Source organism: Bos indicus x Bos taurus, chromosome 19, assembly GCF_003369695.1.
Source record: "Bos indicus x Bos taurus breed Angus x Brahman F1 hybrid chromosome 19, Bos_hybrid_MaternalHap_v2.0, whole genome shotgun sequence".
In the NCBI taxonomy this organism is placed as follows: domain Eukaryota; kingdom Metazoa; phylum Chordata; class Mammalia; order Artiodactyla; family Bovidae; genus Bos; species Bos indicus x Bos taurus.
Window position 1 is genome coordinate 25,305,974 of NC_040094.1, and position 27,515 is coordinate 25,333,488.

Here is a 27,515-nt window from a genome sequence, read left to right on the forward strand (position 1 = left end):
TCTGTCTTGCCTGGAAGCAAGGATTATCCTTGGAGCATCTGTTCTGTGCTCCAACGGGAACACAACGGGACAGGGCTACAGTTTTAATTCTGGTCCTCTGGAAGCTCACAGTCTCCCTGAGAATTTAGTGCTACGATGGGGGAAGTACAGGGGCTGTGGTACCCAGAGGTGCTCTTAACACAACCTGGAGGACTGGGGTGCTTCCCAGAAGTGGCCTCTCAGCTGGGATCATGAAAGTGTAGCCAGGCTGGATGGGGCCAACTCAAAGCCTCCTAACTCAGGATAAGAGGTTAGAACTTCAGGGACTTCACCAGTGGTCTGGTGGCTGACTCCATGCTACCAGTGCAGGGGGCCTGGGTTTAACCCCTGGTCAAGGGACTAGATCCCAAATGCTACAACTAAGACCTGGGGCAGTCAAATAGGTAAATATTACATATTTTTTTTTAAAAAAAAGAGATCAGAACTTTATCTTAAAGGCTACAGGAAGGCATAAAGGCACTGAAGCAGAGAAGTGACATGACCGAAGTTTGGGGGTTTGTACATATGTGTTTCAGATCACTCTGGCTGCAAAATTGGAAGATGTGTAAAAAGGAGCCCAGACATGTGAAGAGCTGTCCATCCAGTGCACCCAAAGATCCTTAGGAGGAAGAGTCCTCAGGATGGTCTGTGGGGTTTGGAGGAGGCGTGCCTCTAGCCTGGGTGCTGGGTGCACAGTGCCCTGATGACTAAGAAAGAGAACAGGGGAGAAGAAGCAGGGAGGGAGCAGGGGGACATTGACCTTGTTGGTGGAGCCTAGAGAACCTCCAGACAGAGGGGACTGGAAGCCTGGGGGGTAGGGAGGTCTCAGAACTTTCTACCAGAAATAGCATTTTCCAAAGAGCTGTAATCATGCCATACATAAAAATTAAGCCTGGTGGATTAAAAAACTAAGAGTTTTAAAAAACCAGTAAATTGTTTGTAAACTAAACTTTTAATTTATTTATTTTAATTGGAAGACAATTTACAATATTGCGACTTTTTGCAGGGAAAACCTTAAGCAAAATCCAAAATGCAGAAACCATAAAGAAAAAAAACAATATATTTGCTTACATAAAAATTAAACACACTTGCTTGCATAAAAATTAAACACATTTCTGTGTTTCAAAAGACATCTTAAAGAAACTGAAACAAGTGATAGACTGCAGGAAATATTTGAGATGAATAAAAGAGGCAATGTGTTTTTAAGAGTCCATAATGGATTAAGAGCTGCTACAAATCAATAAAAAGACAAGAAGCCTAAAAGAAAACTGAGAAAAGATTATTAACAAGCACCTCACAGGGAAGAAAACACACACAGCCAATACAGAAAATGAAAGATATTTGGAATCAGTGGTAATCAGGAAGAGGAAATTTTGAACTTAATGATTTAACACTTTTCACCCACCAGACTGGCCAAAACCAATAATAGTAATAATATATATATACATAAATAGATACACATAAATAAACTTACTTTATCCCATGAGAAAAATAAATTCCCAAGCAAGATTCCCACCTGCAAAAAGCTGACATGTTTAGCACTCATGACATATCAGCAAAATGACATCAAGTTATTCTTGGGCCAGTCATTTGTGTCACAAGCATATCATAAGATCCTAACAGGATGTTTATTGACTCCAAAAAATCAAAGACACACCTTACTGATAATCCACAATGGATTTCCTGAGCAGGAAACATCCCACGTTTGGTCTCACTGCCCCCTCTCCAGCCCACCTCAGACAGAAGCCATAAAACCAAGACCCACATGGGGCTGTAATAATGCTAATGGTGATTTGACTTCCCCAGTAGTCCAGTGGCTAAGACTTCATGCTCCCAGTGCAGGGGGGCCTGGGTTCAATCCTTGGTGGGGGAACTAGATCCCACATAGACCACAACTAAAGATCTCACATGCCACAACTAAATTTCCCATGTGCTGCAACTAAGACCAGGAACAATAAAAATAAATATTTTTTTAAATGGAGTGTCTTATATTTTAGACATGGTGCCTATGACATATTTTTTTGAAAAAAATAATGATGATGACAATACTACCAGTTGCCATGTGCTAGCCCTGCCCAGTTCTCTAACCTCATCTCCAGCCTTCTTGCCATCACTCAGCTGTGTCAAGTTCAGTCCTGTCTTGGGCTTTCGCTCTTGCCTTGTCCTGGAGCCTTATCATGCCAGCTTCGGGTGCCCTCTGACCACCCACACTAAAGTTGCCCATGCCCAATCACTCTTGATGACATTATCTTTTCTGGTTTTTTTTTTTTTTTTTAAACTTTCCTTTTCATAGAGATTTCCATCAGTTTTGAAATTACCTTATTTAGAGCCAAGAAGCTTCAATCTGGTCTTATTCAATCCTGTGTTCTGGGGCCAAAAGCACTGCCTGGCACATGGTCAGTGCTTCAGATTGTTTGTAGAATGAAGGAAGGTGCTGGGCACCATGTTAAGTGCTTTGGGCTTCAGAGACAGCACTGCTTGTGTGTGGCATGATTCCCGCTCCCCTGCCCCCCACAGGCAAGTACCTTCATAGGCCTCCTCCGTGTACTCGGCATTGATGAACCTGTCTAGGATGTCATTTTCCTCAGCAAAGGCGAGAAGGATCCGCACGATCTCCTTGGTGTTGGGGTTGATGTTTAACAAGGCCTTCATCAGGCAGGTCTTCCCCGTGTCCAAGGCTGTCAGCTTGTGCATGAGGAAGTCTGCAGGCAGGAGGGCAGGATGGAGCCACAGTACAGTGGGGCCCCGGCTGCCCTGGGACCGCCCAGCCCGGAGGAGGGGAGACTGGATTGTGGGGGCTGCAGCCCCAGACCGCAAGACCCTGCCCAGTCCCTCCGCCAAGCTCCCTGCCCCAAGCTCCTCCCCTCCCTCTTTCCTGTCCAGTTCTTCCTCCTCCAGCACCCTGGCTGGCCCTTCCTCCCAGGTGAGTTACCCAAAGTCTTATCAGAGACCTTTTGCTCATGGCCTTCTGTACCATCTCCCTGGCAGGGGGCAGTCCCACCCACTGCCTGACTTCCCATTGTCCACCTCAGAAATCTCAAGCCCACCACCCCTCACCCTGGTTGCTTACACATGGAGCTAGCCACCTGCCTTTAACTCGCTACTTCCCTGGTCCTCAAGATGGCTCAGGCCCCATCAGCCACCAAGTCTCCCAAGTCCAAGTGGCACCACCCTGGATTCACTCCTCAGGTCTTGGAGTCCACGAAGAGCTGTTCTCTGTCTCCCAGGCCTGCTGCTGGGGTTCCAGCTCTGCCTGAACAGCGGCCTTCTCCAGATTTACCCCCATCCTCCGCCGAGTAGCCAGACCATGATCACAACCTGTCTAAGCCCTTCCGTGGCTCCCCACTGCCCTCAGAATTAGGTTCGAAGTCGCCAGCCCAGCATTTAAGGCTGGAAGTCAGGGCAAGTGGTGGGGGAGAGAGGGAGGTGGACGGCAGGGGCTGAGCAGGAGCCCCAGCCCTAAGCCCTGGGCCACGGGCGGGCACTGACCAGGCACGTCCAGGCTGTGGCGCCGCTTGCAAAGCTCCTGCAGCTCCCCCAGCAGCTCCAGCAGCTCCTCCACGCAGCCCTCCGACACCGCCGTAAAGATGCGTTTCTTCAGCCGCTTCTTTTTGCGCCTTTGCTCTTCCTTGGCCAGGTTTGCACTGAGGCCAGAAAATGTTTCCAGCTCACAACGTGTGCATCGCCCCTCCCCAGGGTCTCACCTTCCTCCAACAGAGCCACTGTGCCCACAGGCTCTGCCCACAGGGCGCTGCACCAGTATTTACATCTGCCCTTCACAATGCCTGACGTCCCCTCCCTTAGTGCTGGGGGAGGGGGTGGGGGGATTCGTGTGCTGCTCCGCTTCTAATCCAAAGGCAATCACGTTTTAGCAAACTATATCTCTGGTTCCACATTGTAATGATCAGGAAAGATTCGTACCTAACCGTTCATCGTGAAGACCTCGAAAGCACGAGATCACAGGAAGAGAAACTGCACCTTCATATTTTGTGTTGTTTGAATATTTTTAATATATTCAAATATCTCTCTCCCCACCCCCACACTCGAAATAGGCAGCTGTAGTAACACACTGCTGCATAATCCTTCTCTGTGTGTGTGTTCTTGTAAAACACACACTGATGTTTGATGGTTGCATGCATGTATTTTTAGTTTAAGTATATGGCATTGCATTAAGTTCTCATTCTATTGCGTGCTGTTATTCCGGTGTTTTATGATGAATGGATATTACTTTTATAAAATGTAATACTCCTTCCCTTCCCCCCAAAAATGACCTACAGGCCACTGCCATGGGCCCAGACATTGGGCCCAGACATTGGGCCCAGACATTGGGCCCAGCAGTAGCGGCCTCTTTCTCTCTTCTGCAGGGTCCTGGTGCCTGGCCCCTCTAGCACTGCCTGGGGGCACAGTGGGAGGAGGGGAGGCCCCGGCTCACCTGGGACTGTTGGGATTGGACGGGGTCTCTGTCACATCATCCTGAGGAGATTGTGGGGAATCCATGTCATCACAGTTGCCAGAGACACTGGAGAGGAGTGGGGAGGGACAAGTTTTTAAATGGACAATGGTAGCATGCCACAGCCAGGCCCGGCTGTGTGGCCCAGGGCAAGTCCCTGCCTACCCTCTGAGGCCAAGGGCTGGAGTACTCACCATTGCCGGATGTTGGAGTCCATGGGCTTAGAGAAGATGGGGGGAGAGGTCTTGGCAACCGTGGGGTTGGGCTCAAACCCTTCTATCTCCAGGAAGAAGTGTGCACTGGAGGGACACCCAAACAAGCCCATTAGAGCTGGGCAGGGCTTGTTCACCTGTGTGTCCTGCAGCCCCGCTGCAAGGGTGCCCACCTCGCTGAGTGCTCACTCCCGGTTAGGCCCAGACAAGCCTGGAAGGCCCAGAGCTAGTCCAGAAATGAGGCATAAGCGAGGTGAGGGCAGGGCTCACTCATACATTGGGCCCCACCTTCCTGTCTCCTGCCCATCAAAAGCCCCTCCGACTTGACCTAAAATCAAATCATTCTTCCAAAAGAGAGGAGCAAACCCCTAGTTGAGAGCCTAAGGCCAGGCTTCTAGGCTTCCTCTGCCTCTCCTATTGTGTGGCCCCAGGTAGTCACTCACTTTCTCTGGGTCAAGTGTCCTCCCCTAGAGATACTGGGCTAGATGCTCCCTAAGGCCTGGACTCAGGAGCAACGCTGCTCCAGAGCTGTCTCCTTATGGACCGTCCAGCTGAAATGGGCATCAGCGATCACCCTGTGCGATCGATCACCTTCCTCTGCACCCCTGCAGTCCCCCAGAACTATCATCCCAAAGTTGTCCCCATGCCACTACGGCAGCTCTGACCCAGCGACTGAAGACACATCTGCTAGCAGCTCAGCCCCAAAACATCCTGGCTGAGATGTGCTGACTGTCTCCAGGCAGAGCCGGACGACTCTCACACCAGCAGCTCTTTCCCCAGTTGGTCCAACCCCTGCCCTTCCTCCATCCCACCCTACCTCTCTGGGCTCAGTAGTGCATTTACTAACAAACATTTACACATACAATCTGCCAAGCACTATTTTAGGAGCTGGGGAACACTGTGGTGAACAAGTAGACAAAAATGCCTCCCCTTGCAAAGCTCCTGTCGCAGTGGGCTGGTAAGAAGAGACCAGGTTATAGCACAGGGAAGCCATTGCTTTCCTTGCTCTAGACAACAACACACTGTCTTTCATCTGTAAGTTCTTCAGTGGCGGGAACTACAGTTGCAGCATCCTAAGTCTCTAGAACACAACCCTGATCGTGATACTCAGAAGACCTAACAATGGATGAGTGTAAGGATGGATAGGTGAAAGATAAATGAGTTGAAAAAAAAAATGACTGGTTGGACAGATGAGTGGATGGTTGAATAGGTAGGTAGATGATGGATAGTTTGGAAGGATGAATGGATGGATGGATGGATGGATGGATGAGGAATGAATACTTGGCTGGTAAACAGGTGGACAGATGGAGAGACCAATAAGGAAACAAACCAACATAACCCTAAACTGTAAACTGTGGGAGGTTGCTTCCCTCAACAGGAAGCTGAAGGCTGTGACTGAGAAAGGTCTTCAGTGTCGGGAAGGAGGGTAACGAGAGTTGAGCTGCAAAGGACCCAGTTGTGGGTCAGGAGCTAACTCCTGGGACGGCCTGTCCCACACCTGCCCTGCCTGCCGCTGCACATGCCGTATCTCACCCACCAGCATGAGCAGACGTCAAGGTCTTGGCCAGGTGACATCCTGGCTCCTGACCCGCAGCAGCTGCTCTTTGTTTACTCCTATCTTTGACCCAGCCCAAAAGGAGCCACCACCCACATGCCGTTAACACAGGCAGGCAGACAGCCCTGCATCATTTCTCCTGCATTTCTATTCCTCTGAAGGCAGAGAACGATCCCTAGGCAACCCCTGGGCTGGGGAGGACTCTCTGTTACTTTGTCCCATGGAGAGCCCAAGGGCTCTGAGCTTCAGGGCCCTCTATAGCCTTTGTCCTGTGCCTGTGTCCCTGGGTAAGGCAAGGCCCAGGGGACAGGAACCCCAGCAGCCTCTCACAGAGAGGGGCATGATGCTTCAGGAAAAGCTCCAGGTCCAAAAATTTCTCTCAAATCTGGAGTTTTTGGTGCCTCCAATTTAACTGTTAGTACATATTTCCTTAGCAGTCAGAGCTGCCATCTTTATTTATGTATAATATTTAATTTTCTTTTTCTTTGTAAACCTGAGTCCTATACTCAGTTCTGAGGGAGATGCCTAAATCTTTGGGGTCTGGGGAGAAGTAGGCACGTGAGGGCCCTCAAAAAGCCTTGGGAAGGAGAAGGGATCACCTATTTGGAAGACCAAGGTCACACCTCACCCCAGGCCCTTGGCTGGGCAGGGGTCATGGGCAGAGCTGAGCCTGGAACTAAGTTCATGAGCCAGGCTGGGCCCAGAAGGGCAGCCTGACTGCACGAAGAACCTGGGATTTTCCTAGAACGCTGTCCTCAGTCCTTCTGAGGTCCAAACCTCCCCTGGGAAAGTGAGAGGGGAGGGAAGGGGGACGGGAGGCAGGAAGCTTCAAAGTTATCGCTGCTCTAGGACTGGCCTGGAGGACCAGGGGTTAAGACTATGCTTAATGCAGGGAATGGGTGTTTGATCCCTGATGGGGGTACTAAGATCCCACTTGCCATGAGGAAAAAAAAAAACCACGCAGGTATCTCTGCTCCTACTCAGGCAAGCCTCTCCAGAAACAGGCTTCCCCCACAGGCCTCTGACACCTGTCTGATCTCCATGTCCACCCAGTCTTCTCTCTTATGCTCCAGATTGGAGCTTCCACCTGTGTGTGCCTCTAGTACCTCTCAGCCAGCATTTCACACCTGAACTTGGCTCTTTCCTCCTGACCTTGCTCCTGCTCCTCTGAAGTGCTGATGTCAGAGACAGCCCTGTCATCCATCCGGATCCCCCCATCAGAACTGAAAATGTCTCTCCGTCCTCCTTTGCCCTCCCCTCCTATAGTCGATACTTCAGACTCCATGATGCTAATACCTCTTTGATCCCTGCCTGCTTCTCCATGCCTCACCACCAGGCTAACCACCTATCACTGGGGCAACAATCACAACAGACTCCCCTCTGATCCATCATCCACACAGATCACCCAGAGTATCATTGCTGCTGCTGCTAAGTTGCTTCAGTCACGTCTGACTCTGTGCGACCCCATAGATGGCAGCCCACCAGGCTCCTCTCTCCCTGGGATTCTCCAGGCAAGAATACTGAAGTGGGTTGCCATTTCCTTCTCTAACGCATGCATGCATGCTAAATCGCTTCAGTTGTGTCCGACTCTGTGTGACCCTACGGACAGCAGCCCACCAGGCTCCTCCGTCCACAGGATTCTCTAGGCAAGAATACTGGAGTGGGTTGCCATTTCCTTCTCCAAGAGTATCATTTCCACAATGCAAACCTCGCCATGCCCTCCCTCTCACACAAAAGCCCTCCATAGCTCCCCACTTCCCCCAAGATATCCAATCTCAACTGACAGCCAAGACCCAGCCTCAGAGGGGTTCATCTCCCCCACCCACCCAACATTTTAGCCACATGGGACTCCTCACTGGTTCCTGCCCCAAGCCCTGCCTGGAATGCTCTTTCCCTTCCTGTCTACCTGCCATCATCCACAGTAATACCAGCTCTTCTACAAAGTACCCACAGAATCAGAACAACCCTCCCCTCCTCAGGCCCAGACCACCCTCTCTCCAGGCCACTCCCCGAATTCTCCCTGGGGGCCCCCTCACCATCCAGACTGTGAGCAGAGGTGGGTGTTCTTTCTCTCGTGTCCCAATCTCCCCAGCCTGGGCCCAGCCCTGGGCCTGGTGCTCGAAAGACCTCAGCAATTATCACTCGAACCAACAGAAGGGAAAGCACCAAGCTCACCTCGGCCTAAAACAGGCCTGGGACGGAGTAAAGGAGGCGGGGCAAACGGGCCAAGCTAGACCAGGGCCCACCCGGGGCCAAGGGAAGCACAGCTGGGGTGAGGGAGGGCGCTCAGGTTGAAAGTGAGAGAGTCAGTCACTCAGTCGTGTCTGACTCTGCAACCCCATGGACTGTAACCCACCAGGCTCCTCTGCCCATGGGATTCTCCAGGCAAAAATACTGGAGTGGGTTGCCATGCCCTCCTCCAGGGGATCTTCCTAACCCCGGGATCAAACCCAGGTCTCCCCCATTGCAAGCAGATTCTTTACTAGAGCCACTACTCAGGCTGAAGGGCACCAAATCAGCTGAGGGGGCAGGGGGACTGCAATGGGGTCAGCTCCAGGGCCAGCTGTGACCCCAGAGAAGTACTTTCTCTGCTCCCACCTCCCCCGCGTCCTCACCTGGGAGTGGTCATAACTGTCCCGGCCCTGCCCCATTCCCAGGGGCCCTGGGGAGTGACAATGACAATAACAACAAGAAAGACAAAGTTCAAGGCAATAAAACACCATCGGGGCCAACAAGTTTGGTGCCAAGCACCTTGTTGGCACAACTGCAATTAACCATCACTCTATGGACTGGTGCCCCCCTTACACAGGTGGAGTTGGAGAGCTTGAATTACCTGGCTGGGCACCCAGTGGCTATGAAATCCCCCCAGGGGACATGGAAAGTGTACCCAGGAGGGAGCCCCTGCTAACCTGGAATTTCCACCCACTTTTCAGCGCCTTGTCTCAAGATGACTTCCAGCAACTCCCTGCCTCCCCAGAAACCTTTCTGAATGTTTCTGCCTCAGTGCCCCAGTCCCTCCAGTCGTACTGACCTCTCCAGCTCAGCCCCAGAGTATGCAGGGCTCCCCGCTCCACACACATACATCCCCACTTATACCTGGCTGGGCACCGGGCCACCCAAGGTGAGATAAGAATGGCGTCTCAGGTCCACCCCCAGCAAGTGCTCCCTGAAAGTGGGCGCCAGGCCCCTCCCATGCCTCTCACCGCAGCACCCAGGCCCACATCTACTGGCCCTACCTCTTTTTGGTGGGGGTGATCTCAGATGGCCTCTTCTCCTGCATGATGGCAGGGTTCACAAAGGGGATGGTGGCTCTTCTGCCCGTGAGGGGCACCATCTCCTTGGGGTGGGCTTTCATGGCTGGAACACAATTGCAGTGCAGATGCTCAGGTTGAGGGGACACGGAGGAGCTTCAGGGGGGTTTTCAGACCATGTGGCCCCTGCTCATACTCCCTAGGATGGAATTCTCCTTCTATCTTTCCAGGCTGCCAACCCTGCATAAGGTTGACATCCCTGGTGGCTCAGATGGTAAAGAGTCTGCCTGCAGTGCAGGAGACCTGGGTTCGATCCCTGGGTCAGGAAGGTGCCCTGGAGAAGGGCATGGCAACCCAATCTAGTATTCTTGCCTGGGAAATCCCATAGACGGAGGAGCCTGGTGGGCTACAGTCCATGGGGTCACAAACAGTCAGACACGACTGAGTGACTAACACAACTGTGTATAGATGGTCCCTGCAGTTTCTCTTGATCCCTGCTTCAGCACCCCTGCTCCTGGGAGTCCTAGGAGAGCCCATCAGCGCTTCCAGGTAGAGACCACCATGCCCTTGACTTCTCTCCAGTCATCTGCCCCAGCCCCACCCATCTCCAGGTAGATTCCTGAGAATTAACTCTGCTTTTTAAGTGTCTCAGGATCTGTGTTCAGAATGCTCCTTGACAGAGCAGGACTGTCACCTCCTTTGTTCTAGACACTATGCTCCTAGTAATACAGCCCAGCTCTCTCTGGTTTTTTAATTTCTCACACCCCCGGTGCTCTCCTGCTAACACACAGGTCATCTTTCTCCCCTCCCCAAAGCTGAGTGTAACCAGCCTAGTGGCTATCTGCCCATTGGAGGGAGCAGCTGAGCCTCACCCCGCTCAGCACAGACCTGTCTCACTGATGCTCATATGGGCTGGACCCTATGTTGGGCTGGAGGGAGTACAGGAAAGAGGAACTGCTACGTCTTCCAAGAAAACTGAAAGGAACTTAGAGGTTTCTGTGTGGATGGGGAGGCCTGTCCAGGCAGAGGGGATAGCCTGAGCAAAGACCAGGGGTCAAGAAAGTTCAGCAAGGAACAAGGAGCTGGTGTGACTGGATCCCTGGGCAGTAAGAGGCTCAAGAGCATGTTGGGCCTGGAACAGCAGCAGGAGTTGGCTGAGCCTGAGGGCAGGGGGGACATGAGAGGGATCTGGGTCCTATAGGAGACAGCACGAGGGAGAGGGAGGAGACCAGAGGCCAGGAGGAGGCTGCCGCCGGGGCCAGCAAGCTGGGGTGGTGGGCTGGCCCTAGAGGAAGGGGCGGACAGGGGAAAGGGCTGTGTGGATAGGAGGGAGATGGAGGAGACCAGAGGCCAGGAGGAGGCTGCCGCCGGGGCCAGCCAGCTGGGATGGTGGGCTGGCCCTAGAGGAAGGGGCGGACAGGGGAAAGGGCTGTGTGGATAGGAGGGAGATGGAGGAGACCAGAGGCCAGGAGGAGGCTGCCGCCGGGGCCAGCCAGCTGGGATGGTGGGCTGGCCCTAGAGGAAGGGGCGGACAGGGGAAAGGGTTGTGTGGATAGGAGCTGACTCTGCAGTTAGCTTGAGCCACCCTTGGAGACACGGAGAGGCCAGAGGGGGTGATTTCTATAAGAAGAGCCCAGCTGGGTGGAGGGAGGCCATTGGTGATCCTGACCCACATAGGAGAGCTCTCTGGAGGAGGTGTCTGGATTGTGCTGTGTTCTGACTGTGTGTATTAGTGTTAGTCGCTCAGTCATATCCGACTCTTTGCAACCCCATGAACTGTAGCCCACCAGGCTCCTCTGCTCATGGAATTCTCCAGGCAAGAATACTGGAATGGATGCTTGGGACTAGTGCACTGGAACGACCCAGAGGGATGGTATGGGGAGGGAGGAGGGAGGAGGGTTCAGGATGGGGAACACATGTATACCTGTGGCGGATTCATTTTGATATTTGGCAAAACTAATACAATTATGTAAAGTTTAAAAAAAAAAAAGAATACTGGAATGGGTTGCCATTCCCTTCTCCAGGGGATCTTCCCAACCCAGGGATGGAACCCAGGTTTCCTGCATTGTAGGCAGATTCTTTACCATCTGAGCCACCAATGAAGCCTGATATGTAGAATTACACTATTACAATGATTTTATGTTGTATTTTTAGCCATATACATTTTGTTGGAGGCCTGGTTACAGACTGGGTATTGTAAGAGACCACAATCCTATAAATTAGACAAGATGTAAGTAATGGATCTAGCGACACTGACAAAGACATAGAGCAGACACAGAGGCACAAAGCACAGACAAATTTGAAAACAAATTGAAACAGCGATTAACCAGTTTCAGGGGAAGATTTTCCTTAGCCCTGGAAAACAGATTTAAACCAGTATTTTTAAAGATAGAAACCATAAGATTATAATCACATCTACCAGTTCACTTAGTCCTCTATACCTCATTCTTTCTGTTAACAGCTTTATGAAGCCATCAGGTTTCCCATTAAAATTATTTGCACTGCTCCAAAAGTCCCTTTTATAACTCTTCTTGAAGGGGAGGCATTTTTGCAGAGGCATCAGAGTGAAACCATAGCTATCTAAAGTGACAAAAAGACTTAAGAAGGCACGTTTAAAGCAACCAGGTTACTGCTGATGCAGATATTCTAGATTATATGGAATTCTGATGTGTCTTGGTAAAGCGTTCAGTCATAATTCTAGTTATTATCTGAAAGTGCTGTGCATCACAGCAGTAACCTGGTTGAGACTGTAGTGAGGTTTAGAAATGAGAGAGCCTCATTACCAACTCCACTCCCCCCCGCCCCACCCCACCACCAACTAAACATGAGCAGCCCTGGAAGAGGGGAAGAGAAGGGGGTGGGGGCAGGGAGCATCAGCCCTGGAGTGCAGGCACCCTGAGGCAGGGAGCTCCGAGGGGGGGCCTCAGGCATTCCATTAAGAAAGACCCATCAGCACCAGGTCCCTGGCCATATCCCCAGTCATACCACCTCCATCAGCCCAAAGCGGCCTGTAGACAGATGGGGTTAAAGGCTGGGCTGGGCCAACACTGGAAGAGAGGAATGGAGGGCAAGTCCCTTATCCCTCCCTGAGACTCAGTTTTCCCTTCAGAGAAATGGGCTAAAGGATCTTTTATATCTCTCACCTATGACCTTTGGCTGCTCCATCTTCTCTGCCCTGGCCAGTGAGTATAGGGCAGTCCCTGCCTGAGCAGGAGAGGGTCAGGAGAACTGTGGCTGGAGAGACTGCAGCAGCTATAATTAGCTGCCTGAGTCACCTCGTAAACCTGTGTTCTCACCTGCTGGACTCTCTCACAGGCCTGGCCCTCCCTCTCTCAGGGATTCGGCTTCCTCCCCTGGGAAGTGCCTCCCAAGCCCCGGCACTGACTGGAATGGCCTTTCCTGGGAGATGGTGCTGGCCTGGGGCCACAAGGCCCACCCCCATCCAGGGCTTGCTGGCTCAGCCCCTGTGAGACACCTGGGCCCCATCCCTCTCAGGCTCTGGGGCCTTCTCATCCCATCCTGAGCCCCCATCACACTGCTGCCCTGGAGTTCATGTCCCCAGGGCCTGCTAGAGGCGTCAGGAGCGTCACCTCTGCCCTGGGCAGCTATGAGTGTCCGCCCTCCCTGAGACCCCCAAACCTCGGTGGAAGGTGCCCACTTCCATCAGAGCCTGTGCTCTCACACACTCCCAGTGGCCAAGAGCTCACATCCAACTTTGCCTCCCCTGCTGGGGGCCCAAGCTTTCTCCCAGTCCCAGCTGAGACCAATCAGCAAAGGGCAGGCAAGGCCCAGAGGGACCCCTGAGGTCCTCGCTCTGGGCCCCCTGGGACCTTGAAGAACACTCGATACCTGTGCGGCAAAGACTCATCTGGTGAAGTCCAGGTGTGGCAGTGGCTGCCTTCCTCTCAGATCACCGCATGTCCGGGGCCCAGGGCCCCCCGGCGGGACTACAGCCAAGGCGGCGAGAGGCTCTCATCGTAGTCAGAGGGATGGCTGGAATGAAGTGTCAGAGGCAGAACTGGCTGGGTCACCTGCCCTTGGTGCCAGGCAGGCCACGCCCACCAGCCACAGCTCCAGCTCCAGCCCACCGCCCACGTGTGCTGCCTGAGTCACCCACGCCCACAGGGCAGCCTCACCCCAACCCAGGAGAAGACGGGGAGATGGCAGGTACCAAGACTAAGGGTCTGGTCCAACTCTTCTCTGGTATTTGATGCCTCACATCATGACCCTCATCACATTTACTTCCCAAGGATGCTGTGAGAAGTCAGAGATCCTGCTGGTAGGAAGGCCAAATGAACTGAGTGCTCAGGGCCAACACTGGGAGGCAAGGCCACCACCAAGGGTTGGCCCACTGACCCCATAGTGGCCATCTCCAAGGCTTGGTTTCCATTCTTCAAAACCTGGGATCAAGTCCCCTTGGAGACAGAAGTCTCCATTCAATGCTTCCCAGCAGAAATTATGCACCACAGACCTGGGTGTCAGACAGCTTCACCCCTAGACACTATGACCTTGGGCAAGTCATTTCTCATGAAACTCCATTTCTTCATTGTGAAATGTGCATAATAAACCCACCTTGCAGAGGTACCACACAGCTTACATGCAACAATACGTAGAAAGGGCTAGAACAAGGACCAGAGCACAGAAAGAACTCTATAAACAATGACAGCTATGAATTGTTATTGTTTTATCCTGCATTCAACTGCCAGGCCACCTGCTTCCAAGGCCGGAGCATCAGGGGAGACTCTGAGCCCTCCCTCCTCGCCCAGGCCACAGCTGTGAGGAGGGTGGAGCAGGGCTGGGGCAGCCCTGACGGTCTCTGCATCACTCAGGAATTACACACCTGTTCCCGCAGGCAAGACAGGACTGGGATGGAGCAGGAAGTCTCTGCTGACAGGGACAGCGCCGGTGAGCCATGTGGCAGGGACTTCCTCGGGTGCCATGGGGACAGGGCCCTCCGTCTCTCATCAACACAACCTGCCAGGCCTGGGCCGAGGCAGGAGGCAGGCCAAGCTTCTGACCATGGACAGCAGGACCTGTGGCCAGTAAGGGGCAGAAAAGCTGGATCCGTGGCTGACAAGCTTCAGGTGTGGGTGAAGAGGGGGCCCCAAAGCTTCCCAGGTGATCCAGTGGTCAAGAATCTGCCTACTAATGCAGGACACACAAAAGACACGGGTTTGATTCCTGGGTCAGGAAATTCCCCCAGAGTAGGAAATGGCAATTAACTCCAGTATTCTTGCCTGGAAAATTCCAAGGACAGAGGACCTGGTGAGCTACAGTCTAAGGGGTTACAAGGAGTCAGCACAACTGAGCACATGCGTACACGCACACGCGCGCACACGACCCAAGCACACATCCCAGCTTCATCACTCCCTGAAACCCCATTAAAGCCCCATCTTAGATCAAACATAGTCTGTCCTCTATTACTCCAGTAATTGCCCCTCCTGACTCAGCCCCCACCCCTTCCAGCTTGCTCCTCCCTGACTGCCTCTGAGCCTAAGGGTGGAGCTGTTGCCCAACTTGAGTATTTGCATTTTCCCGTGTGTGTTAGCACATTTTCTCAAAGGCCAGACTGGCTAAAATGGCCCCTGTCTCCCTCCCAAAGGCAAGCAGTATGCCCAGCATGGAGAAAGGGGAGCCCCCCTCTGCTGTGTGTGGAGTAGGGGCTGGTCTGCATTCAATTCCATTTAATCCAACACATCATGGGAGCCCACACTGGGAGGTCAGGCAGGAAGCCAGGGCTCAATGTAGGGTTCAGAACTGGGGAAAGTGGTCTCCACCCTCAAGGAGCTGTGAGCCACAAGGGATCCAGGCTCAGGTAGAAAATCTAACCCCACCAAACAGGTTAGAGGACAAAGAGGACTCGGGCTACCCAGGAGGAGGAAGCGCCTCTAATGGGGGATGGGGGAGGGATTCAGTGAAGAATTTTGGGGTTGGACTTGGAAAGAGGGAGTGATAGGGACAGAGTAAAAGGACAAAGTAGGTGATTAAAGCACCTCCCTGGTGGCACAGTGGTAAAGACTCTGCCTGCCAATGCAGGAGACTCGAGAGATGTGGGTTCAATCCCTGGGTTGGGAAGATCCCCTGGAGGAGGACATGGCATTCCCCTCCAGTATTCTTGCCTGGAAAATTCCGTGGACAAAGGAGCCTGGTGGACTACAGTTCATGGGTTTGCAAAGAGCTGGACACAACCGCAACTGCGCACACACAGCTGATTAAATAGTGAATCCCACTGGGGGACAGTAGGTAGAAAAAATATGGGAGACCCCTGTAAATGAGTGATTACTCAAGAAAGGTTTGCTTAACCACAAAACCAAGCAGGCTTGCTTAGCAACAAAACCATGCAACAGAAGCATGAGACGTGCCCCCAGACAATTAACAAAGGTGGCATGAGCCCCACATCCTGCCCAGTGTGCTTAGTAAGTTCGTGATTCCTAGGACATGCTCTCTGTATACATAAAACACAGTAATCTGTGGGCCTAGCTTGACAAGGAACAAGAAAATTCCCTTGCTCAACCTGGAGAAGGAGCTGATGATGGAAGCATGATGTCTACTCAAGAAAGACAAAGAAGTTTTCCTCCCTACTTTTCCTTTGATTATTAAACTGTAGCCCACTAAATTCTTGGGGCATGGTGTCTCTCGCCTGCCAATTTGTAAACCTCAGAAGCCTCCTATGCTAATAAATCACTTCTTATCGATCACTTTGCCTCTAGCCAAATTCTTTTCTGTGCAGAGACGTAAAGGACCATGGTACTGAAATGACACCTAATGGTTTCTGGACGACAGTCTAAACAGATGGAGTCACGGAGTAGAGACTTGGAGGCAAGAGACTCGGGCACGTTGAAGGAGTGGTGACAACCCTGGGGAACGTCTAAACTCAGGGGGCATCAGAGATGCTCTGCCAAGTCTGGCTTTAGCCACTGAGTGGCCCCAGGGCACTGAGTCAGGCCTGACCCCTTGAGCAGGTCTCTTCCCCACATCTTCCAAGCCCTGCAGACATCAGACCCAGGTTGTGGGCTCGCAAGTATCCCCTTCTCCAGGAAGGAGAAGGGAGAAGGGGATCTCTGTGGGGTGGGTGCAGCCAGGGAGGGACAGACCTCTTAGCCTGTTCTGGGAAATGCCCCACTGGGTGCAGTGAGGGGAGGGGGTGGGGACCAGGAGCCAAGCAGACCTCCATCAACAGCCTCAGGCCTGAGTGGACCCACCTGAAGGTCAGTGGAGGGTCTGTCTACGTCCTGATGGCCACAACTGTCTCTGGGCTAGCAGAGCTGAGCAGCCTGCCCGTGGGGGATTCTGGGTGGCGGTGATTCATGCTACCTCTGAGTGATAGAGAGCAGGGGACATGGGAATAGAGAGAGATCAAGAGACAGAAACAGACACAAAAAGATCAGGCTGGTTGCAGCTGTGTCCTCCTTTAAACAATGCAGGTTCACACAAAAGGTTGTAATCATTCCTTTTACAAAAGAGCACCCACAATATCCCTCTAGAACTAAGTCTGAAAGTTGATCCAATTTGCAGAAATTTAAAAACATCTGACATCTACGTGTTTTCTGAGGAAGGCCTACAAGTAAAGCAAGGATTCCCAAACCGAACCAGGAAGCAGAACGCCGCACGTCTCCCTTCTTACCCGGGGATAGGCTGGCATGCCCCAGCTGGTTCTCTGCCACTCAGCCTAGCATCACAGTCAAGTTTGAGCTTTGGAGTCCAATTTGCCTGGGGGTCAGACCCAGGCATTGCTGTTTACTGGCTATGTAACCTTACTAACAGTCCCAGTCTCAGTTTTCTCATCTATAAAATGGAAGTAATAATAAATCTTCATGGGCTGTTAGGAGGCTTAAAGGATAATGAACATTGAGCACTTTATATAAATACTCCACGAGTTCGAGTCAGCAGTATTCCTCCACTGAGCTCTTTTGCTGTGGTCTGGCCAAGGCTCACTTCACGCCCAGCCCCTTCATCAACCAGATCCAGACTCCTCTGCTGGACTTGTGTGTGGAGGTGGACGTGCTGCCGCAGAATTTGGAGGAGGGTGACCCAGTGTTCCCTCTGGGTAGACCTGTCACAAAAGGACTGAAGCCTGGCCTCAGCTAATGTCACCCTTCATCTTATGGACCAACACCCAACAAGTTAATGACTGGATAGCTCATTCCACACTCCACAGACAACAAAACCCATTGGTGTCTGGGACAAAGTGCTTTTCTAGATCATTCCTTCTTAAATTCTAGTCCATAATATAGGGGTCCTCAAAATTTTCCAGAAAGGCCCAGCTTTGCAGCTATTTGCAGGCTATTCAATCTCTTGCAACCGCTCAGCTCTGCATGGTGGCAGGACAGTGGCCAGAGATGGTATATAAATGAATAGCTACATTGTTTGCTAATAAAAGTTTGTTTAAGAACTTCTCCAGTACTCCAGTGGTTAAGACTCCATGTTTTCAAAGCAAGGGATGTGTGTTTGATCCCCGGTCAGGGAACTAGGCTCCCACATGCTGCAGGGCACTGGCCAAAAAAAATTTTTTTAAGTTTACTAAAACAGGTGGCAGACCCAATTTGGTCCACGGCCCACAGTTTGCTAACTACGGTAGGAGGAGTGCCCTCACCCACAGGTAACAACTAAAGCATGACCAGAGGCCCCTAGCCACATAGGGTTCCACATACATGCACACACAGACCACATGGAACCAAAGAGCTACCCTGGCCCAATGACTGACACGAAGTTCACACTTGATATGACATATATGTTTATTTCTATATTTATTTGATGGATGGCAAGTTGAGTGGAGATGGAAATAGGTACCACTGCAGGCAAGCAGGGACTATGGCCGTTATAGATGGAAGATTATTAAAAAAAATTCTTGCCACATGGTTTTGGGACATGGTGCCATAATTTTATTTGAACAGCAGGGACGGGGGAGCCTGGTGGGCTGCCATCTATGGGGTCACACAGAGTCGGACACGACTGAAGCGACTTAGCAGCAGCAGCAGAGCTGATATTTTTGGAACTATGATGCATCACATAGAAGGAGGGAGTCACTCCAGAAACACCCGGTTCTGGCAGAGCTGGGAAGGGGGCCAGGTTCCCCCACCTTCTCCAATTGAGCAACCATCACCATCCCAGACCACTATGGACAGGGGAGATACTAAGCACGAAACAGACAGGTGCTTCGGCATTTTATCTCAAAGGCAGCGTTTTGTTCTCAGAGGTGTTTCCCTGGGCTTCGCTGCCTTTCACTCCTAGGAATAGAAAATCAAAGAGGCATTGCATACGTGCATGTGGAGACTTCTCATTCGCATGTTTGATAAAGTCAGTAAACCCCAGAAAGCGAGATCCTTTTGTCTTAGGAGATGCAGCTGGGGACAGCGAAGGTTGGATGACTCTTCCTGGGCATCCAGCAACACCTCCCACAGCTTGTCCCGTGCGGTCCAGTAAAGGCTGGGAGGCAACGCTGGTGGGGCCAGGCTGCTGAGACATTCCTAGAGGCCCCTACACGCCATCACCAGGGGCAGTGGGGTCCCCAAGGCCCACAGGGCGGAGAGCACCCTGTGCAATCCCTCACTTCTCCCCTAAAGCCACAGAATCGTTGATGATCTCAGCATCTTCGGGCTTGAGGGACCCTGTGAAGTGCCTCAGGTGAACTTCTTCAGGCTGGGCAGGGTGCCTTTCTCGAGTACTTGCGTCTCTTAAGAGGGGAACCAGGGCAAAGTTCTTCCAGTTCCTCCCTGCAACTGAACGATGACGAAACACTATTACTGCCCTCATTGTTTAACAGCTTCGGTTGTATCTGACTCTTTACGACCCCAGGGAGTGTAGCCCGCAAAGCTCCTCTGTCCATGGGACTTCCCAGGCAAAAACACTGGAGTGGGTTGCCATTTCCTTCTCCAGGGGATCTACCCGACCCAGGGATGGAACCTGCATCTCCGGCATTGCAGGCGGATTCTTTACCGCTGAGCCATTAGGGAAGCCTAATACTGCCTTGGAGGCAGCAAAATGATACCAAAGAGTTGTTTGGCATTACCACCCTCTAGATTAAGTGGGGTGTAGGCACCTCAGTGCTTCCGAGACACAGGGATGGGGGCCGTTTCCTCTTCCCTCAGCTGCTCCAGGAGCCTCATCTGCTCAGGCAGCTCCTAAATTCCCCTCCTCGACTCCACCCTGACTTGCTTGTGGCCCCAGGAGAGTCCAGGGCTTGCTACTCTCAGCCTCTGTTTCTTCCCTGCCCAAGTGGGAGGGAAAGAGGCACTGGGGCTGCCCCGAGAGCGGCTCCACACCAGATCAGCTGCAGGGGGATGAACGCCAGCCAGAGAATCAGGATCTGGAGCCCAGACCCCACCGGTGCACAGCGGATTGGGAACAATGCCAAGGGGACCATAATGACATTGGGTCTTGACGTGGGCTCTCATGCATGGCCTGAAATCCCAGGAAAGCCCTGAGGAAGACCCCATTGTCACCCTCATTAGGATCTCCAGCCGCTCCCCCCACCCCCGCCACAGGGTGACCCTCAGAGAAGTGACAGCCAAGAGGGACAGCTGTACAAGCTTTCCTCCCACTTGCCAGAGCCCCGGTCAGCCAAGGCCTCTGGCTGGCCCTCTCGGGTCTGATCTCTCTAGAAAGCCAGCCTAAATCATACCTTCTGCCCTTAGGCCACAGTTCATTCCCCTCCGCTGGTGTCCTGTCCTGGCCACATCTCAAAGGCATCAGGATCATGGGAAGCTGGGCCCAGCTGAATTCTCCAGGTCCTGGGTTTCCCCTGGGCCCACAAGCTGACCCTGGCCTGCTCCCCAAGCCCCGGCTGATACCAAGTAGATGGCTGGAGGAGGTTTTAGGAAAGGCATAGAAGCAGGGGGGCTCCATGGGGAGACAGGCCAAGTGCTCGTTGAGACACCATCTCCTTCCTGCCTGGCTGGCTGATTGGTGGGGAAACCCAACCTCAGAGACTGCTTGGCCCAGCTCCAGTTCCTGGGCCCTCAAAGAAGGCGTGGGGCTCCCAGGGCCCACTTCCCTCAGTCTTGATGCCGAGACGCCCTCACATGCTCTCCCTGGCTCAGCCACTGACCACCATCTCCCCTGCCCTTTCTCTGATGCATTCCCCCACCCCTTGACAATCACATGGGCTAAGTGGGTGGGGAGAGTTCCTCATTATTAAATGATCTCACTACTCATTACGGGAGTTTCCACTGTTACAAAGTTGATTAGGAAAGCAAAATCTTCAGGAAATGCTTCCTAATTAATCACATGTGTGAAACCAGGGAACCTCTAACCATCTCCTAGCCGCACCCCAAGTAACATGAGTTGTGTGTGTATCCCTGCCACTGGGTCAATGGCTTTATTAATAGCACAGTGAATGAGCAATGAACAATGTCATGCAGACATAACTGCAAAGTGAAACAGCAAATCTTGCCAAAGGTGCGTAGTTTTGTGGAATCAAAAAGAGCAATGTCAGAAAACTGTTCATATCACATGCAAAGCCATCTCTGAATGGCTCTGTGGTGAACTTGGACCAGTTAACAATTGAAAAAGAGAGCATCAATAAGTACTCTGACATGACACAGGGGATGCTTCTAATGAAACTCGGGGTGGGCAGGGGGAAGTATAGAGGCCTGAAGGAGGCCCTTGGGAAAACCGATGAAGTCCTTAAGTAGTTTTCCAAAAGTAAGCCTCTTAATAAAATAGATTTCCACTTCTAGCTCTGATGGCCAGCCATCCTGCTGTAAACAGCTGTAAAACAGGACAAAATACATGCAGCAAATGTCTTCAGGCGTAAGACCACAGACTGAGAAGCGGCAATTGCTGAGAGAAGTGAAATTCACAAGGTGAGCCCTGTGATCGCCCTGAAGTACTCTTTAGGGACTAGTTTTCAGACTGTAGTGCCGTGAGTTGGAGTCTCAGCAGAGTGTGGAAGTGCCTCTGAGCTAAGGAAGAAGAGAGCAGAGTTTTGAGCAGCCGAAGCTGCTAGAATCCCTGGGACAGGGTGCAGGAGAAGAAGAAGGGAGCTGTGGGGGTAGAGGTCCAGAAGTCTTTGGGATGGGGTTCCCCTCAAGTACTTGGCTCAGAGTTAGTATACTTGGAAAATCTTATCAGAGAGTGGCTGTTGTGGGGTTGAAAGTGGGACAGAAACATCAGAATCTGAGCAGTACTGAGCGATATTGGAGATCCAGTCCAACCAGGGGACAGGCCTCCTTACACCCTTTTTCTACTCTGAGGATCAAGCTAAAATACCAGAAATGCCCTGCTTACTCTATACACACTAGAATAAGGTCTACTCAAGACCCACCCTAATTCCGAGGTCTAGTGGTTAAGACTCCTTGCTTCCAATGCAGGGGGCATGGGTTTGATTCCTGATCATGGAACTAAGATCCTACCTGCCCAGAAGCTCAGCCAAGAACAAAAAAAAGAGAGAGAGAGACCCACCTTAAAAAACCTAAAGTCAAGTGCTGACAAGATCCACAGTGGAGAGAGTCTGGAGGTTGAGTCCCACAAGTTTGATGGGATTGGTAAACATCTTGACATTTCCACAGATCTACCATAATTAAATGCTAAAGCTAAGCATATACAAGTTCAAAGTGATTCATCAGTAACTGAACTGCCAGCTAGAATGAAAATTCAATCAAAAGTCTCTACAACATATTATTACAATGCCCAGTATACAATTAAAAGTTACCAGACATACAAGAAACAGGGAAATGTGACTCACAGTCAAGAAAAAACCAGTCAGTAGAAACTAACCCCAAGATGGCCCAAATGTTGGATTTAGCAGATTTAGTAGGTGGAGAATCAAAAGCAGCTATTATAAATACATTCAAAGAACCAGATGAAAGCAATCTTTTTTTTTTTTTTGGCCACACCACACAACATTTGGGATCCTAGTTCCTAACCAGGGATCAAGCCCGTGTCTCTTGCATTGGAAGAATGAAGTTTTAACCACTGGACCACCTAGGAAGTCCCAAGAAAACAATCTTAATGAAGGAACAGCTAAGGAATCTCAGGAGAGAAGCGGAAACTATTTTTTTAAAGAACCAAATAGAAATTCCAGAACCAAATAGTCCATTCACTGAACGGGCTTAATAGCAGTTTGGTGATGACTGAGGAAAGGGTCAATGAACTTGGAGACAGATCAGTAGAAATTATCAAATTTGAGGGAAAATGAACAAAGCCTCAGAAGCCTACAGGACAATATCAAACGGCCCAACGTGCCTGTAAAACAAAGAACATAGGGAAAATAAAGCGAAGTGTATATAGTCTCCAAAATTTGATGAAACATATTGATGTACAGATCCAAGAATCTCAACAAACCACAAGCAAGATAAAACCAAAGAAAAGTATACCTAAGCACGTTTTAGTCAAAATGCTGAAAACCAAAAAGATGAAGAGAATATTTTGAAAGCAGTTGAGGGGAGACACACTACAGAAAGGAGAACAGCAGTGCAAATTACAGGTGATTTTTCATCAGAAACAACAGAGGCCAGAAGACAGCAGAGAATCATAGTTTAAGTACTGAAATTAAAACCAACAAAAGGGGACTTCCCTGGAGGTGCAGTCGTTAAGACTCTGGGCTTCCGCCGCAGGGGGTATAGGATCAATCCCTTTTTGAGGAACTAAGATCCCATACACCCTGGGGCACAGCCAAAAAATAATTTTTTAAAAATTAAATTAAGATACACAATTAAAAAGCAACAAAAACCTATTAACCTAGAATTCTGTATCTGGGAAAATATCCTTCAAACATGAAGAGGGAATTAACATTTTCAGGTAAACAAAAGCTTATGTAAAACTGATCAATAGAGATAGAAATTAGATAGTTACCTGGGATGAGGAGGGTGGAGTTGACCACAAAGGGGCATGAGGGCCTTTCCAGGATGATGGAAACAGTCTACATCTTGAATGAGGTGGTGGTTGCCTGAGTGTGTGGTGGTGGCTTAATTGCCACATCCTGTCCAATTCTTTTCGACCCCATGGACTGTAGCCCACCAAGCTTCTCTGTCCATGGGATTTCCCAGGCAAGAATACTGGAGTGGGGTGCCATTTCTTTCTCCAGGGAATTGTCAAAACTTATCAAAGTGTACACATAAAATATGTGCATTTTACTGGATGCAAATTGCATCTCAATAAAAGATATTTTTTAAAAGTTTGTAAAATGGAAAAAAATGAGCTTCTCTATGAAGCAATAGCAAATCTAAAACCTGCAGTATCGTGCTATCAGGCAAGTTTGCCTGAAAAATCATGCCTTTCCCCCAATGAACCAAAACAAGAAAAAAAAATCTATGAACATTTGATTCATTCTTTGTTCATTTAAGAATTAGCAACAATAAAAACAAAATTAGCAACATCAGCAAAATGGCAAAGTAGACAGCTCCAAACATGCATGCTGCCACAAAAACATTTTTCTAAAGGCAGAAACTTTAGAAGCAACATAGTCAGAACTCTGGGAAACAGCCCAAGGTTTTCAGAAACCAAGAACATGCTGACTCAAGAAAAAGGCAACTTAAAAATGGTAGGGAGTTACCCACTTGAGGGAGCCTAAGTAGGGAGCCACTTAGGAAGAAGGCTCAAGAGGGAGAGAATATATGTATACTTATGGCTGATTGGTGGTGTTGTATGGCACAAACCAACACCACATTGGAAAGCAATCATCCTCCAATTAAAAATAAAAAATTAAAATTAAAAAATTAATTTTTAAAAAAGAAAAGATATAGAAAAAATGGTAAGGAGCTAAAATTAGAAAACTCTCTAAAAGAAAAAAACAAACCAGAGGGAATAATCTTCCTGACATTGGACTGGATTTGACAGTGATTTCTTGGACATGACATCAAAAGAACAAGTAACCAAAGAAACTAATAGATAAATTGGTATGTATACTGATAGCTGATTCACATCGTTGTACGGCAGAAACTAATACAATATTGTAAAGCGATTATCCTCCAGTTAGTTAATTTTTAAATATAGATAAATTGGGCTTCATCAAAATAAAAGCTTTTGTACATCAAAGGGCAATTCACAGCATAGAAAAGATATTGGAAAATTATATATCTGATAAATAATTACATTTGGCAGATACAAAGAACTCCTATAACTCAACAATTTAAAAAAAATTTTTTTAATGGGCAAAGAGCTTGAATAGGCATTTCTCCAAGGAATATGTATAAATGGCAAATAAGCGACTGAACTGAAGTACTTGAAAAGATGTTCAAAATCATTAGTCATTATGGAAATGCAAATCAGTGAGACACTACTTCATACACGTTAGGATGGCTAGAATCAAAACGAAAACAGGAAATAACGAGTTGCAGGTGAGGATGTGGAACCCTGGTACATTGCTGGTGGGAAGGTGAAATGACTCAGCCGCTTTGGAAAACAGTTTGGCAGTTCCTCAAAAACGTTAAACATAAAATTAACATATATCCCGCAATTCCACTACCATCCCAAAGACTGGGAAGCAGAGAATCAAAAAGAATCTTGTACCCTAGCCCGTTCACAGCATTATTCACACCAGTCAAAAAGATGGAAACAATTCTACTGTCAGTGAACAGATGAATGGATAAATAAAATACATTATATACATACAATGGAGCACTATTGAGTCAGACACAAAAGGACAAGCGTTGAGTAATTCCTCTTACATGAAGTACTCAGAATAGGAAAACTCCTAGAGACAAAAAGTAGGTCAGAGATTACTAGGAACTGGGAGGAGGGGGAAATGGGATTAATTGTTGAATGGTACAGAATGTCTGTTTGGAATCTTGAAAACGTTTTGGAAATAGATAAGGGTGATGCTTACCCAACATGGTGGATATAATTAATACCACCAAACCATACGCTTTGAAAAAAAAATGGTTAACATGGCAAATTTCATGTTATATATATTTTACCACAATTTAAAAAAAAATAAAAGAATTAATGCAGGGTTGTAATTATAACTCAACATGTGTTCAATATAAGAGACTAGGTGTGCCTCACTATTAGGTGAATGTCTTCCCCTGGACCTTTCATTTCAAGTCTACTCTTAAAATGTTTGCCATTAACGGTTTAAAGACCTGGTTTCTGGTAGTGGTTCTCCGCAGGGCTCCTCTGCTCCCACTCTTCCCTCCTCTGCCTGCCTGCGTGTGAAGAGCCAGGTGAGAGTCCCTGTTTGCGTCCGTAAGCCTCACGTCGCTGAGTGCAGACGCTGGGTGTGAGGACCGGGAGGGCGGAGACAGGGCAGCCCACCCGAGGCTGGATGTGGGCTGACAGCTTCCTCTGGGGCACGGATGACCAGGGACCCTGGCAGAGCCAGCAGGTACGGGGCCATGGAGCTGTGGGTTGTGCGGGCATGCGTGAGCCCCTGTGACTGAGTGTGCGGGTGGCTGACCCCCGAGGCTGCTCCAGGGGGTGGGGGACCCCAAGGCTTCACCTGCCCCGCTTCCCCTCGCACCTCACCTCGGCTTGACCGCAAGGAGAAGCTCAGGGTGCGCTTGATGCCCTCGCAGTTGCCCGGGTCTTCGTTGATGATGCCCACGTTGGTGTTCCAGGTGGTCCAGTTCACCTCGTCCACCCTGCGAGGAGATGGGGCAGCAGGGAGCTGGTGGTCCACAGCCCCGCAGTCCCAGCGCCCCCGTAGACCAGGACGGGGAGACACAGCTGGTAAGAGGAGGGCCCGGAGAGGCCTGCCTTTGGTGTTTGCTTTTGCCAAGCGCATCCATGCTAAGTCATCTCAGTCATGTCGGACTCTTCTTGACCTCATGGACTGTCCCCACCAGGCTCCTCTGTCCATGGGGATTCTCCAGGCAAGAATACTGGAGCGGGTTGCCCCACCCTCCTCCGGGAGATCCTCCAGACCCAGGGGTCAAACCCGGGTCTCTGGTGTTTCCTGCCTTGGTAGGCAAGAAGCCTGCCACACCAATCAGCTTGCTGCTTCTGCTGCTGCTAAGTCGCTTCAGTCGCGTCCGACTCTGTGCGACCCCATAGACGGCAGCCCACCTGGCTCCCCCGTCCCTGGGATTCTCCAGGCAAGAACACTGGAGTGGGTTGCCATTTCCTTCTCCAATGCATGAAAGTGAAAAGTGAAAGTGAAGTCGCTCAGTTGTGTCCGACTCTTCGCCATCCCATGGGCTGCAGCCTACCAGGCTCCTCCATCCATGGGATTTTCCAGGCAAGAGTACTGGAGTGGGTTGCCATTGCCTTCTCCGACCAAGCAGCTTACAGGATCTTAATTTCCTGACTAGGGATCGAATCTGGGCCTGCGGCAGTGAGAACACAGAGTCCCAACCACTTGGACTCCCAGGGAATTCCAGGGAGGAGGGGACCTGCCTTTTGGACACCATCTCTGAAGATGTGTCCTCTGACTACACCTTGGGGCCCAGGGACTTTAAAGACTGGATTCCTAGTTCTGACTCTGATGGCTAGGTGACCCCTTCTGGACACCCTGTTTTCCAGTATTTCACGTCTGGGTCCCACAGTCTGGGATCTATGATGGGTCCCCTGTACCCACAGCCAACCCCAGGGGAGCCCCTATACCTATAGCTGGCCTTGGGAGAGCCCCCTATGCTCATGACTGGTCCCAAGAGACCCTAAGAAAGGCTTCTGTTCCCACAGGTGACTCTAGGTGGTTCCTCAGGTTCATACTAAGCCCCAGAATGGCCCCCTGTACCTACGGCTGGTTCTGGGTGGGTCCCCATGCCCACAGGTGAGCCCTGAGGCCGATCTCTGTCCTCACAGCTAGCTCTGGGTGGGTCCCCATGTCCGTATCCCCAAGCTTTGACCCCTGCCTCAGAAATTACCTGAAACACCACCTGTAGTCGTCCTTGCCATCAGGCGTGTACCCCACCTGCAGCAGCTTGCCTGAGCGAAAGGCCTTCCTCATACACTTGAGGAAGCTCTTCTCCGTGTCTAGGATGGTGATGGCTCTCTGCAGGAAGGAGACACGAAAAGCAGAGGGCAGAGGGCTCATCCAGGGGCCACCCCGGCTGCCAGTGCCGCCTGCCAAGATCAGTGTCTTCAGGGGCTCTCCTGTCCCTGTACCTCCAGGATGGACTTCCAGTCTTAGCCCAGCAAGCGCACACTCC

At 50.5% G+C, this 27,515-nt stretch overlaps 2 protein-coding genes across 2 annotated transcripts in view; both read right to left on the bottom strand.

Moving 5' to 3' along the window:
• The window catches only part of TRPV3 (transient receptor potential cation channel subfamily V member 3), a 34,754-nt gene extending 21,255 nt beyond the window's left edge, over positions 1-13,499 (bottom strand). The window contains exons 1-6 of the mRNA XM_027518058.1: positions 13,336-13,499; positions 9,472-9,592; positions 4,663-4,767; positions 4,451-4,537; positions 3,508-3,662; positions 2,544-2,720 (exon numbers count right to left, since the gene is read on the bottom strand). Coding sequence (XP_027373859.1) covers positions 2,544-2,720; positions 3,508-3,662; positions 4,451-4,537; positions 4,663-4,767; positions 9,472-9,592; positions 13,336-13,354 — 664 coding nt within the window. The 5' untranslated portion in view covers positions 13,355-13,499. The remainder of the gene's footprint in view (positions 1-2,543; positions 2,721-3,507; positions 3,663-4,450; positions 4,538-4,662; positions 4,768-9,471; positions 9,593-13,335) is intronic.
• Positions 13,500-18,208: 4,709 nt separating this feature from the next.
• Positions 18,209-27,515, bottom strand: part of TRPV1 (transient receptor potential cation channel subfamily V member 1) — a 28,965-nt gene continuing 19,658 nt past the window's right edge. The window contains exons 14-16 of the mRNA XM_027519104.1: positions 27,231-27,358; positions 25,891-26,006; positions 18,209-19,205 (exon numbers count right to left, since the gene is read on the bottom strand). Of these exons, the coding sequence (XP_027374905.1) occupies positions 19,033-19,205; positions 25,891-26,006; positions 27,231-27,358 (417 nt within the window). The 3' untranslated portion in view covers positions 18,209-19,032. The remainder of the gene's footprint in view (positions 19,206-25,890; positions 26,007-27,230; positions 27,359-27,515) is intronic.